At 39.3% G+C, this 15,579-nt stretch overlaps 1 protein-coding gene across 1 annotated transcript in view; it reads right to left on the bottom strand.

Moving 5' to 3' along the window:
* The window catches only part of babam2 (BRISC and BRCA1 A complex member 2), a 189,150-nt gene that overhangs the window by 25,041 nt on the left and 148,530 nt on the right, over positions 1 to 15,579 (bottom strand). The window contains exons 8-9 of the mRNA XM_073056025.1: positions 9,252 to 9,351; positions 2,165 to 2,235 (exon numbers count right to left, since the gene is read on the bottom strand). Of these exons, the coding sequence (XP_072912126.1) occupies positions 2,165 to 2,235; positions 9,252 to 9,351 (171 nt within the window). The remainder of the gene's footprint in view (positions 1 to 2,164; positions 2,236 to 9,251; positions 9,352 to 15,579) is intronic.

Genomic DNA, 15,579 nt, shown 5'->3' on the forward strand with positions numbered 1-15,579 from the left:
CTTTCTCTATTTCTCTCCCCTTGCCAGGTGTCTCTAGCACTTTGTAATTTCAGATTGCCAGCATCTGTAATCTGTGTTTTTCTGAATTTCTAGTATCTTTTGGTGGTGTGGTAGCTGAGAAATGACTAATAGAACTTTGCTTTTCCTTGAATACTGCCCTGAAACCCATTAATCAGTTAAATAAGGATCTTGGTGAGTTCTCCAAAAATGCCTCCCTTCCCCACTCTATGTTGAATCATGTTCATCAATAGAAGTGCAGGTAAATGACGACATCTTTAGAGACTTAGATTCTCTAATTAGACAATCAACATTTATAATAAATTGATTTTATAAGACATAGAAATTCATCAAATTCTCAGCATCAGAATGGTTAGAACACATCAGACAGCAAAAAGTAAATATTTCTCCCCATGCTCATTTGTTTTCACTGGTTAAACAAGATCTGGAATGCACTGTATTCCAGATAGGTGAAGGCTATTTTAATTCTACCATCCTGAAGATCCAGAACTGGCTTGCCCACAGAAGGCAAAGAGTAGTTGTAGATGGATCATATTCTGCATGGAGGTCGGTCACCAGTGGTTTGCCTCAGGGATCTGTTCTGGGACCCCTACTCTTTGTGATTTTTATAAATGACCTGGATGAGGAAGTGGAGGGATGGGTTAGTAAATTTGCTGATGACACAAAGGTTGGGTGTGTTGTGGACAGTGTGGAGGGCTCTCATTAGGTTACAGCGGGACATTGATAGGATGCAAAACTGGGCTGAGAAATGGCAGATGGAGTTCAACCCAGATAAGTGTGAGGTGGTTCATTTTGTAGGTCAAATATGATGGCAGAATATAGTTTTAATGGTAAGATTCTTGGCAGTGTAGAAGATCAGAGGGATCTTGGGCTCTGAGTCCATAGGACACTCAAAGCTGCTGCACAGGTTGACTCTATGGTTAAGAAAGCATACAGTGCATTAGCCTTCATCAGTCGTGGGAGAATAGGTTGAGTGAACTTGGCCTTTTCTTCTCGGAGCAACAGAGGACAGAGGACCTGATAGAGATATATAAGATGATGACAGGCATTGATCGTGTGGATAGTCAGAGGCTTTTCCCCAGGGCTGAAATGGCTAGCATGAGAGGGCACAGCTTTAAGATGCTTGGAAGTAGGTACAGAGGAGATATCAGGGGTAAGTTTTTTATGCAGAGAGTGGTGTGTGCTTGTAATGGGCTGCGGCATGGTGATGGAGGCGAATACGATAGGGTCTTTTAAGAGACTCCTGGATAGATACATGGAGCTTAGAAAAATAGAGGGCTATGAGTGACCCCAGGTAATTTCTAAGGTAAGGACATGTTCGGTAGAGCTTTGTGGGCCAAAGGGCCTGTATTGTGCAGTAGGTTTTCTATGTTTCTATTATTTTTCTGCATTTTATTACCAAATTGAAGCTAACTCCATAGTCCCATATTCTACTGTTCTTCAATGAGAACAGCTATGGAACTAATAATATCCTGATGTAGCACTTTCAAAGTAGATATCCCTCATGCAGCATGTATGCTGGTGCTCCATGGAGCTGAACATGTGAAAAATGTAAGATGAATTTAGCTTTAAACTTGGGGCATCATCACACAGATGGACAATACATCGGAGTAATACTATGGTAAGACAATGGAAAATCAATGGAAACATATTAGCAAAAAAAAAGTACGAGACAGACTCTTTTGAAGGAACCACAATATGTATTGATTGAGAATGTGGACTTCTGCTCAGAATTTCCAAGCTGCTTTATGGCATTTAAACCCCAAATGAAAATGGCTCATTTAAAGCACACAAGACGTGCCCAGATAAAACCCTGCTGAGGAAGGTTATCAAGAAAAGTGTACTTATTGCATTAGCCTGCCTGCCACCACTTCCTTAAGTGTCTATGGATGTCTCTCTATATTTTGTGGTTTACAAAGTGAACAGTAAGAAGAAAGGTGTGGAGAAAGGACAAGGCACAGGAGGAAGGATGAGAATATTCCGTTATCATGACCTATAAAACAAAAAATTGACCTGAAAATCTGATTTTGGCAATTGAAATCAAGCTGTAAGCATCACCCACTTCAGGCTGCTATTTGTATAAAATCTTTTTTCAAGTCAGATTATTCGTTAGAAAATATCCGATCTCAACAGAATATTAACTTACGTTCCAAAGTGACTCAGAAAGGCTGCGATGTACTCTCGTCTTCTATGGTAGCCTTGAATGATGTACTGCACCTTGGGTTAGATAAAACAAAAATAAAAGTGTATGTTAAGTATTACAAATATTTTATATCAAACACGGGCAGGAAATCTGGTCACATTGTTGCAAATAGTAGCTATTTTAAAGTCTCATATCCATTATATTTGGGGCTTTTCTTCTGTATGTGTGCAAGTATAAATGCGAGTTCTAGTATGTTTGTTACATATTTGCTCATCACTGACAGGGACAGTGGCACAGGAAAATGGTGTTTCTTGATTTACACAAAGCAGTAGACTCTAGGAATATGCTACAGTTGCATGATATAATGTTATGTGCCATTTGAATACAGTTCTTAAATAGGGCTCCATGAAATTCAAAGGCAGTTTCTATGTGCAAATACTTCCATATCACACATTCAGTGCAAACAGCAGAGGCTGAATTTCTATCTCCAGCTTTTCTTAATGAGGCTACCATTATATTTAAAATGGAAGATAAAAATGATATTGAAACAAAAGCATTAGAAGATCAGGATTTGAATATTATTGCCAGGTACCACAGTATATAGGACCAAGAGTTAGGAAATGCGTTAATTATCTATATTACATAGCTAATTAATGTATATGTGTATGTATGTATATATATATTAAAACACACAGAAAATAGAGGAAATATTTAGCAGGACAGATCACATACCTGGAGAAAGAAAGAGTTATCATTTCGGGTTGCTGACTGTTTCTTGAACCACATCTATGTGCAGGCTATTTGATACACATGAATAGTTTGCAAGGTATTGAAGTTAGATCATGTGGGATGAGAGTCACACAAGTTAAGGAAACAAAATATTTTTCAGTAAATCAAATTTCTGAAGATCTTGAGATCGTGGTGAAAGTTGTTTGTGGCAGATTTTAAAAAGCCAGCAGGGCCTGTTAGGACTTTTGCAAAGCTTGAGATTGTTTGGGTTATTAGACACATGGCATGTGTAAATAAAAAGTGAGGTTTAAGCAGAGTGGTCATTGTGGGAGCAGCTATTGTGTGAGTGAGCTGGGTTAGAGTGGGAAGCTGAGGCTTTGGCTCAATAGGCTTCGGCAAGGAGAGGTGAAGGCAAAAGTAAGTTTCTCTCTCTCTCTTTTTTATTGCACAGTTAAAGCAGTGGAAAAGACAGTGAAGAAGTGGAGTGCCCCTTTTGCTGGATGTGAGAAGACAGGGAGACTCAAAGAAAGTGGGAGTGGTGGGGTGGAAGAAAAGGCGAACAGTAGTTACAAGGATTCATTGCTTGGGGAACAGACAGGAAGTTCTATGGATGAAAATGAGATTCTCAGATATGCTGATCCCATGTTCCAGAGTCAGGAAATTCTCAGATCGAGTCCATAACATTCTTAAGAGGACAAGCAAGCCAGGGGTTGTAGGTCATGCTGGTATTAATGACACAGGATTGAAAGAGTGACAAGATCTTGCAAAATGTGTTCAGTGAGTTAGATGCTAAGTTAAAGGGCAGGGCATCAGGGCACTGATCACAGGGTTGCCACCCTTGCAATGTGCTAGTGAGGCTAGAAATAGGAAGATATTACAGTTTAACATGTGACTAAAGTGATGGTGTGGGAAGGAAGGCTTTAGATTTTTGAATCATTGGGCTCTCTTCCAGGGTCAGCTGGACCTGTACAAACGGGACAGTTTGCACCTGAACTAGAAGGGGCCAATATCCTGATGGGAAGGTTTCCTAGTGCTGTTCTGCATGGGTGGTGGTGAGGGAATGGTTGTGGGAAAAGATGATGTTAATCCTATAAATAGATAGTATCCAAAAGGTTGAGCATAGTGGGACTAATGTTGAGTTGTGTCTATTTCATGCAATGAGTATTGTAAGTAAGGTGGATGAGCTTAGAGTGTGGATCAGCACATGGAAATATGATATCATAGCCATTAGTGAGACCTGATTACAAAAGGGACAGGGCTGGTAGTACAATGCTCTGGGGTTCCATTGTTTTATACATAATGGAGGGGAAGTATTAAAGAGGGACAGGGGCATTACTAGTCACAGCAGGTTTCAGACTGGAGAACTGTGGAACAAGAAAGGGATGATGACATTACTGGAATCATATTATAGACTATCCCAATAGTCATGCAGATTAAGGGGAGCAAATCTGAGAGAGATAGCAGATAGTTGCAAGAAAAAGAAGGTTGTGATAGTAGGTGATTTTAACTTTCCACATATTGACTGGGACTCCCATACTTAAAGGATTGGGTGGGAGTTTGTTAAATGTATTCAGAAAAGCTTCTTTAATTAATATAAACAGGTCCCAACTAGAGAGAGTACAATGCTGAATCTTTTATTAGAGAACAAGACAGGACAGGTGACAGAAGTGTGTATAGGGCAATATTTTGGACCTAGTGATCATAATTCTATTCGTTTCAAGATAATTATGGACAAGGTTAGGACTGGTGCTCGGATTCAGATTCTAAATTGGAAAAAGGCCAGTTTAAGTCTGGCAGCCAGGATCTGACACATATGAATTGGGACAGGCTGTTCCATGCATAGGGATACTTGTTAAGTGGGAGACCTTCAAAAGTGAAATATTAAGAGTAGAGTTTGTATGTTCCTTTTAGAACAAAAGGCAAGAATAACAGGCTTAGGGAACATTGGTTTATGAGGGGTACTGAGGCTCTAGTTAAGAAGGAGGTGCATAGCAGGTATAGGCAGCAAGGAACGAAGGAGGTGCTTGAGGAATATAAGAAATGCGAGAAAACACTTAGGAAGGAAATTAGAAGGGCTAAAAGGAGACATAAGGTTGCTCTGGTAGACAAAGTGAAGGAGAATCCCAAGGGCTTGTTTAAGAGTAGAAGGATAGCAAGAGATAAAATTGATCCACTTGAAGATCAACATAGTCATCAATGCATGAGACTGAAAGAGATGGGAAGACCTTAAATGGATTTTTTGCATCTGTATTTTCTCTGGAGATGGACACAGAGTTTATAAAACAATAGTGAGATCATGGACCATATCCAGATTACAGAAAATAAGATACTTGCTGTCTTGAGGCAAATTAAAGTAGATAAGTCCCCAGGGCCTAACAAGGTGCCCCAAAGAGCTTGTGAGAGGCTAGGGAAGAAATTGAAGTGGTTCTGGCAGAGGTATTTAAAATGCCCTTAACCATCGGTGAGATGCTGGAGGCTGAAGAATAGCTAAAGTTGTTCCATTATTCAAGAAAGGATTTAAGAATAAGCCAGGAAATTATAGGCCGTAGAGCCTGATGTCAAGCAGTAGGCAAATTATGCTAAGAAACAGGATATATATATATATATATTTGGATAGACATGGCCTGATTAGGGATAGTCAACATGGCTTTATGCACAGTAAGTCATGTCTAATAAATCGTATAGAGTTTTTCAAGGAGATTACTGGGAAAATTGATGAAGGAAAGGCAGTGGACGGTGGCTACATGGACTTTATCAAAACCTTTGACAAAGTCCCACATGGAAGTCCGGTCCAGAAGGTTCAGTTGGTTGGCATTCAGGACGAAGTAGTAAACAGGATTCAGCACTGGCTAAGCAGGAGAAGCCCTCTCTAGCTGGAGGACTATGACTAATGATGTGCTGCTGAGAACGGTACTGATTCTATCTCTTTTTGTAATTTATATTAATGATTTGGATGATAATGTGGTAAACTGGATAAGCAAATTTGCTGATAACACTAAGATTGGGGCCTTAGTAGACATGAGGAAGGCTACCAAAGTTTGCAGTAGTATCTGGACCAGCTTGAAAAATGGGCTGACAAATGGTAAAAGGAATTTATTGCAGACAAGTGTGAGGTGTTGCACTTTGGGAGAATAAACCAAGGTAGGACATACATAGTGAATGGTAGGGTACTGAGGAGTGCAGTAGAACAAAGGGATCTGGGAATACCCTGATCTATAATTTCTTGAAAGTGGTGGCACAGGTAGATAATGCCGTAAAGAGAGCTTTTGGCACATTGGCCTTCATAAATCAGAGTACTGAGTACAGGAGTTGTGATATTATGTTGAAGTTGGACAAGACATTGGTAAGGCCAAATTTGAACTATCGTGTGCAGTTCTTGTTGCCTAATTACAGGAAAGGTATCAATAAGATTCAAAAAATATGAAGAAAATTTACAAGGATGTTGCCAGGATTTGAGGACCTGAGTTAGGAAAGTTTGAATAGGTTAGGACTTTATTGCCTGAAGCAGAGGAGAATGAGGAAAATTTTGTCAGAGGTATACAAAATTATGAGGGAGGTATATAGGGTAAATTCAAGTAAGCTTTTTCTACTGAGGTTGAGTGAAATGAGAACTAGAGCTTATAGGTTAAACATGAAACGTGGTATATTTAATGGGAACCTGAGGGGGAACTGCTTCGCTAAGAGGATGGTACGAGTGTGGAATGAGCTGTCAGTAGAAGTGGTGAATGTAGGTTGATGGGATTAGGCAGAATAACAGTTCAGCACAGACTAGATGGGCTGAAGGGCCTGTTGCTGTGCTGAAATGATATATGACTCAATGATTTTTACAACAATTCTGCAATGAACCGCTATCAAATTTAAACAGGATATATTCATTCCAAAATCTAATCATCCTCCGGAAGATTACTGTTCAAAATTTTACTGTTTGTTAAATGGCATATTCTGGACTAATATTTATTGTAATTTTTCATCTTGACTAGAACATTTATTGGAGATGAAATCACCTTGACATGTTTTAATCTTTATCAGTGACTTTAAAGGATAGTTCAAATTTCTAGGTGTAAATGTCATAAATAGGTTAATTTGGTCCAACTACATAGGCCCTATGGCCAAGAAAGCACACTAGTGCTTCTCCTTCCTCAGAAAGGCTAAGAAAATTTGGCATGTCCCAATGATCCTCACCAATTTTATACATGCACTATAGACAGCATCCTATCTGGATTCATTAGGGGCTTGACAAGGTAACTGCTTTGCTCAAGACTGCAAGAAATTTCAGAGTTGTGAACATAGCCCAGTCTATCACAAAAAAAGTCTCCTTTCTACTGATCCTGTCTACACACCCACTATCTCGGAAAAGTTGCCAACATAATTATAGACCCCTCCACCCCAGTGAATCAATTCCTCCCCTTTCATTTGGGCAGAAGATACAAAAGCTTGAGGATACAAATCACCAGGCTCAAGGTCAGCTTCTATGCTGCTGTCATCAGATTCTTAATGGATACATACACAACGCTGGAAGAACTCAGCAGGTCAGGCAGCATCCGTGAGAAAAGAGTAGCCAACGTTTTGGGCTGAGACCCTTCATCAGGAATGGGGGGGAAGAGAGGGCTGAAGCCCAGTAATAGAGATAGGGGAGGGGGTAGGGCCTAGAGGCACCAGGTGGAAAACCAATCAGAGGAAAGATAAAGGGGAAGGAGATAAGCATGAAAGAACTGTAGAGATAAAGAAGCAGAAAGTTGAAAGGGGAGACAGACAGAGAGGGACCTGGGATAGGGGGAGGGGGAGGGAATTACCGGAAATTGGAGAATTCAATGTTCATACCACCAGGCTGGAGGCTACCCAGATGGTAGATGAGGTGTTGCTCCTCCAACCTGAGTTTGGTCTCATCATCACAGTAGAGGAGGCCATGTATGGACATATCTCGATGGGAATGAGAGGCAGAGTTGAAGTGGGTGGCAACCGGGAAGTCTTGTCTATTGTGACGGACGGAGTGTAGGTGCTCGACGAAGCGGTCCCCCAATCTGTGTCGGGTCTCACCGATGTAGAGGAGGCCACACCGGGAGCACCGGATGCAATAGACGACTCCAGCAGACTCGCAGGTGAAGTGTTGGCTCACCTGGAAGGACTGTCTGGGGTTTGCAATGGTGGTAAGGGGGGAGGTGTGGGGACAGGTGTAGCATTTGTGCTTGCAGGGATAAGTGCCAGGTGGGAGTTCTTAATGGACCTCTTGTACGATAAAGGTGAATTCTTGATCTCTCAGTCTACCTCATCATGGCCCTTGCACCTTATTTATCTATGCATTTTTGCCGCAACTTTAACATTCTGTTAATGATTTTCCATTTGCACTACCTGGATGTACTTATGTTTAGAGCAATCTGTCTGGACGGCATGCAAAACAAAGGTTTTCACTGTGTCTCAGAACATGTGGCAATAATAAACCAATTACTGAATAGTGATTGTACAAATAACTGTTATAATGATTATGTATAAAACAGAAGTCTTAATTTTAAACTCATTGTCACTGGGAGGTCATGAACAAAGCTTAGCTAATTATTGTTAAGACAAGATTACTCATGGCTAACTTTGTAATAGCAAAGGCAAAGAGAATGCAGGCGCCAGAATCTGAAGCTAAAGAAACAAACTGCTGGAGGAACACAACAGGCCAGGCAGCATCTGTTAAGGGAAGTGACAATTCAGTCCAGATGAAGTTTTTTGACCTGAAATGTTTACTTGCATGTCCCTCTAAAGATGCTGCCTGATCTGTGGTTTTCCTCCAGCAGCTTGCTTTTAGCTCCAGTGTGCACAAAAACTGGCTTGGGAGATTTAAAAAGGCAGAACTATCCAAAACAAATTATCCAAGGCATAGAGGGACTTGTGGTTGAAAATAAACTTATCGTATCATATATGCCTCAATCACTAAATAGCAGCATTTACAAGACATTTGGATGAGTACATGGGTGGGTAAGTTTCAGAGGGATATGAACCAAATGTAGGCAAATAGCATTAGCTTACGTAAGAACCTTGATTGGTTTGGACAAGTTGGGCCAAAGGGCCTGCTTCTGTGCTGTATTACTACTCTATGACACCCAGTACAAAAGTTTCCACCATGCCACATTAATAACCCTGCATTTTGTGTTTTGTTTTTATCACAAATTAATACAAATTGAAATGTATATTTAGTGACATCTCGATAACCATCATATGAATATAAATATTATTGCTTTAATTAGAATTGTAAAACCTGCTGCTGTTACACTAAAGACCGAACAATTTGTTCAGTAGATTGTAAAATTTTGTCTGGAATTAAGTAGCTCATTTTCCATCCACAATGCAATTGAATGGTGTACTGCATTTCTGTTACCTTATTGGTGAGTAACTGACAAACTTGGGGTACATAATCAATGAGACAGCCTCCACTGGGGAATGGTGGGATGTGAAGTGCAGACGTCCCACCAAGTGCACTGTAAATGAATGAAAAGAAAAAATATCCTGAATAGAATAATCAAAAAGGACACAACATAAACTAACTTAATAAAATATCATAAACCAATTCTGAATTATTGAGTTTTCACTACCAAAACAAAAAAAAAGATTGCCCATTGAGTAACTCAGGAGCACATAGGATTCATAACAATTAAAGATTCTATCGATTGGACAAATGTAGTTGAAAACTTTTCCACAATGTATTCTTATTGTTTGTCTGCATAGAACACAAGATACTTAAGTCACCAATACAAAGTATCTAAATACATTTCAAATTTGCACGTTCTTGTTGTTTAAAAACAGGATTGCAACCGTTGCCATTTATTTCCTCAACAGAAATAATGACCCAAATCTTACACAAGACTGGCAATTTTGTGCAATACTGCTAGCACTTCCCTGCATATCTGTGTTCAAGTGTATGCGAATGGGCAACTTCCAAACTTGCACACAGTGGGTTACTACTGTGTGTTACCACCACAGTTACTACTATGTTCCAAGGCTGGAATTCATTGGAGGAGCAGAGAATTCTGTACATTGTCATTTTTTTCCCTAAATTTATTAAATCTAGGGTTTAGCAACATTTCAAAGGTTAACAGCTATAGACGGGAGATGTTAAGAGTTGATTTACAAAATTTTACTTTAATGTTGCTTCTCCTGCTTAATCTTTTAATATTTTAAGTCATTCTATAATATAGTTCGCTTAATTTATTTCATTTTTCCAAATTCCATCAAAGACATTGATAGTCATGCTGCATGAAAGCTTTGACAGCTATTCTAATTAGGCTTAACAGGGTCTCTAAGCATCATGGTGGTTGTTATACGGTCAAGATTGAGAAGTGCATTTAAAAGCATATAAAGGCATTTATTTGATTAGTCATTGGGCACACAAACTTACACATTTTAATTTTGTGCACATTGGAGAGTGAACAATATATTTGCCTATTAATAAATTAGAAGCAAACTGAGAGGGAAATTCCAAAAATTTTCAAGAAAACACTCAAAAAATATCAACAAACAATTGTAAGCCCAAAATATACCACACAATAAGATCAAAATGAGAACTGAACTAAATGAGGAAAATTCAGTCTCCTCCCTAGGACTTAAAGTGACAACAGAGAGCTCCAAATGAAGTTGAGCAGGTGAATTCAACAAATCCTACTCAACTGTGTTACCATTCATAACTAAAATTAAGCTGTAATAAAACCTAAAAATGTCAATCAGGTATAAAAATTTAATGCCAGCTTTGAAACTCCCGTGTCATGTTAATCAATGCCACTGCTTCTTTTTGTTACCCTATTCACTACTTTTTCAATTTATTCCTTTGTTGGCAAAATTAACAGTAAAGTTAAGGGTTTCTTTGTTCTCTTTATCTCTCCTACTTCTCTGAAACTTAAAACATGTTTGATTTCTAACTTGTCCAAGGTCATTAAGTTGAAATGTCAGTTCGTTTCTCTTTTCTCAAATACTGCCTGATCTATTTCCAGCATTTCATATTTTATTAACAAATAAGTTTATAATCTTTAGCATTCAAGTTCCTTGAAATCAATATCAAAACTGATAAACCCTTCACTATGCCTTGTTAAAAAGTTCCTTAAAATCGTGTCTTGATAGACATTTCTATAACACTACAGAAAAATATGGTTCACACATGAGCAAACTAAAATGAACTGTATTGTAGCTGCAAAAGAACATATTTCATGACATATGCCAGTGATATCAAATCTGATTTTGATTCTCTTTCAATGAACTGTGCCTCTGTTTTTCTCAGCTACCTCTGTTCCATAATACTTGTCACCCCTTTGCCATTCACTGAATAAGTCCTATCCTGAATGAATGACCAAAATATCCTCAAACTTATCTAATTTGAAAACCGTTTGCCATTCCTCAGTCTATTTACATAACTCATCAAGATATCTTTGTAATTGTTACGTGCTTCACAATCAACCAGACATCTTAATTTAGGATCATCAACAACCCTTCTCATACAATGTACATTCACATCCAAATCAGTTACATGAATAATGAATAACAGAGGTCTCAGCACTGACCCCGGGGGACTTCATGAGTCACAAGTCTCTCGTCAGAGAATTGACCTTCAGCCATCACACACACCTTGCTTCCTATCATTCAGTCAATTCCGAATGCAGCTCACTAACTCCCTATAAACCCCTCTTCCTATACATTAGCCTGCGCTTTCTGTTCAAAAGATACATTTACTAACTGACACACATCCTCTTCACCAGATTGCCCTTCTTATCTTGACAAGCATTTCATGCTGAAGATGTAACAGACAAATGCACACTATCATCTCTCACAAACAGCTTTAATGAACCTGGCTGCAGGAATAAGTGTTGGCTCTAATGTCCAACAATTTTTGAATAATACAATGGGACATTATGGCATTGTAGCACTCCCTCCAATTTTTAATGGCGTGTCAGCCTCAAGTATGCACTCAACTCTTTGGAGTGGACTTTGGATTAGCAAGTTCCTGGGACAAAAGCATTGCAATTAAGCCAAAACTAATATACTCCACTGCTTAACAAACACATCCACCCAAACGGTAAACATAACTGGTTTATCAATTTGGGTGCAATGCTTTTAATCTGATTGCACAGATATGCTAAGAGTCAAAGTCTTACTTGAAACTATTCTCCAAATAATAAATAACAGAGGTCTTAGATAATTAAAAAACCCATTAAATTAATATCAACAAAATGGGGAAGGTTGGTTTACAAAGCCCAGTTCAAACTGGCCCTAAACTGGACCAGGGCCAATTTTGAGTACATTAGACACGGATCTAGCAGGGATCGACTGGGCAACTCTATTTAAATGAAAAGGAACAGATGACAAGTAGAAGGCTATTAAAAAGGTCATATCAAGAGTCCACGGGCAGCATGTTCCTTTTAGGGTGAAGGGTAGATAAATGGAATTCAGTGTACCTTGCCTGACGAGATATCGAGGAAGAGATCTGGTCAGGAAGAAGAAGGAAATGTACATTGATTTTAGGCACCTGGGTACAAATTAATCTCTCAATGAATTTAAAAAGTTTAAGAACAGATTTAAGACGGAAATCAGGAGGACAAAATGAAGGTTTAGATGGATTTGGCAGGCAGGGTTAAAGATAACTCCAAGAGGTTCTTCAGTTATATTGAGAGTAAGAGGGTAACGAGAGGAGGGTCTAGGTCCTCTTAAAGACCATCAGAGCCACCTCTGAGATGGCTGAAATTTTCAATGTCTATTTCTCTTGTGTTTACTAAGGATAACATAATGGATGCCAAATAAATGAAGATAATAAGCAGTGAGGTCATAGAACAGATGCATATATGAATATATGAGAAAGGAGGTATTTGTAGCCTTGTATCCTTAAGGTGGAGAAATTCCCAGGGCCTGACAAAATACACCCCTAGATCTTATGGGAGGCCAGTAAAGAAATTACATTAGTCCTTGGAGAGATACTTGTTTCATCATTTGCCACTGGTGAGGTTCCAGAAGATTGGAGGATGGCTAATGTTCCATTGATCAAGAAGGGTAGCAAGGACAGGTCAAAGAACTGCAGGTTGGTAAGCCTGAATTCAGTTGACTGAAAGTTACTGGAAGAATTTCAGTAACAAGATCTACCATCACTTGAATAGTTCTGCCTAATCAGGAATAGTCAGCAATAGTTTTGTACATGGAGATCACGTCTGACAAATCTGTTGGGAGCTTTTGGAAGAGGTAACTAAGAGGATAGATGAAGGTAAAGTAATAGATGTCATCTATAAGGACCTGAGTAAAGCCTTTGATAAGGTCCTGCCTGATAGGCTGATCTGGAAATTTGGTCACATGGAATTTAGGGGGAGCTAGTAAGTGGGTTCAGAAATGGCTTGATGATAGAAAGAAGAGGGTAATAGTTGAAAATTGATTCTCTGACTGGATATCAGTAACAAGTGGCGGGCCCTGGGGCATCAGTGTTGGGACTTCCATTATTAATTATTTATTTAAATAATTTGGGTGTGAATGTACATGGAACAATTAGCAAGCTTGCTAATGATACTAAATTATGGGGCTTGTTGATAGTGAAGCACATTATAATGAATTACAAAGAGATTTTAAGTCAGTTAGGGTGATGGGTTAAAGAATGACAAATGGGTTTGAATGTCAGTAAGTGTACGGTGATGCATTATGGACATTCAAACCAAGGTAGTGAATGGCACATTACTGACAAGGGGAATAAATTGACTTGGGATTACATGTGCACAGTTTGCTGAATACAACCACCTAAGTAGGCAGGATGGTGAGATCATTTTGCATGCTGAACGTCATCAGTCAGGGCACCAAGTTTAGGAATAGGAACATTATATTGCAGCTTTATAAGTCACCCGTGAGTCTGCACTTGGAAAATTGTGTACAGTTATGCGCACCCTGTTTTAGAAAAGGCATTTACAAGTTGGAGAGGATACAGAAGAGATTTATGAGGATGCTGCCTGGACTAGAGGGTCTGAGTTAGACGGACAAGTAGGCCATGCTGTATCTTTATTCGCTGGAGTGTAGGAGAATGAGAGGTGACCTTATAGAAGTTTAGAAAATCATGAGGGGTTTGGATAAAAGAGAGGAAAGATTTAAAAGACATTTGAGACTTCTTCACACAGAGTGTAGTAGGTATCTGAAGCAGCTTACAATGAAATCTTAGGTCTGTTAGATACTATCATGGCAGTGGCAGCTTACAGAGTTCAATTCTAATATCATCTATAAGGAGTCTCCAATGGAATGTGTGAGTTTTCTCCAGGTGCTTCGGTTTTCTTTCATAGTAGAATAGGTTAATTGGTCATCGTAAACAATTCCAAGATTAGGCTGGGCTTATTCGGTAGGTGCTGGGCAGTGCGGCTCAAAGGGTTGGAAAGACCTATTTCGTGCTGTAATTTAATAAATAAATTAAAGTGGCTTGCCAGAGGAAGTGTTTGAGGCGGGTACAATTGCAGTATTTAAGAAGCATTTGGATAGATATATGGAGCAGAAGAGGTTGGAGGGATAAGGGCCAAATCTTGGCAGTTGGGACTAGCAGGAAGGATAACACGCTTGGTATGGACCAGTTGAGCCAAGGGGCCTGTTTCCGTGATGTATTACTCTACAACTCTATGGCTCTAAATATCTCACATTAAATGATCAAGTTTATGCGTAGGTAACATGGACAATGCAGAAAACTTGGTATGAGTCTAGAAGAATAGAATAGAAGATTCCTGGATGGTTTAAGTGTTAACAAAGTACCAACGTTGCTAAGATGAAGTATTGAGCTGTAACATCATGTTTAACAAACTCATGTGCAATGGTGTAAATGTGAACAGTGGAAATAGCTATCAGGAAGATTGTAAAGAGTTTAACTATCATTCAAACAAACTGTTTTGAACAATTATAAATGAAGCCATTTAAAGGAATATTCAGCTTTCAGCGCTCATTGCTGAATGTCTAAAAAGGGATTATACATTACATTAGGAGACCTTTGCCAAATCTTTGCAAATATTCTGTAAATATAGGACGGGATATACCCCAGGTTACTACAGGAACAAGGGAAGTTTGTGATGATCTTTGCAAACTCAGTGGCCATATGAGTTTGGTAGAGTGGACTTGATGGGCTGAATAGCCTAATTCTGCTCCTCTGTCTTATGGTCTAGGCCAGGGGTGTCAAACTCATTTTAGGTCATGGGCCGGATTGAGCAAAATGCAGCTTCATGCGGGCCGGATCAGTCGGACGCGTGTGAGCGCAGCTTTCGTTGCCTCCGTCTCTGCTATAACTACAAAGTGTTTCACTTTACAAATTCCGTTTCTTATGAAGAAGACTGCCGAGCAAGACTGCCGAATAAACACTAAAGACCCTGAAAACCTGGTACCTGAATAAACTCAGCATTAGCCATATCATACGCCATAGGCGCTTCGATTACTGGGGACAGCTTTAATAGTAATTAGATATTATCTCGCGGGCCAAAGATAATTCCACCGCGGGCCGGATTTGGCCCGCGGGCCTTGAGTTTGACATATATGGTCTAGGCGTAGTACTAAAATATCGGAGGATGGCAAATGTTATTCCTTTGTTCAAGAAAGGTAATAGGGATAATTCTGGGAATTTTTGACTAGTGAGCCTTACATCAATGGTGGGCCAACTATTGGAGAGGATTTTAGAGACAGGATTTCCAAGCATTTGAACAAGCATAGTCTTATCAGGAATATTCAAC

The sequence above is a fragment of the Hemitrygon akajei genome, chromosome 9 (genome assembly GCF_048418815.1).
Source record: "Hemitrygon akajei chromosome 9, sHemAka1.3, whole genome shotgun sequence".
In the NCBI taxonomy this organism is placed as follows: Eukaryota; Metazoa; Chordata; class Chondrichthyes; order Myliobatiformes; family Dasyatidae; genus Hemitrygon; species Hemitrygon akajei.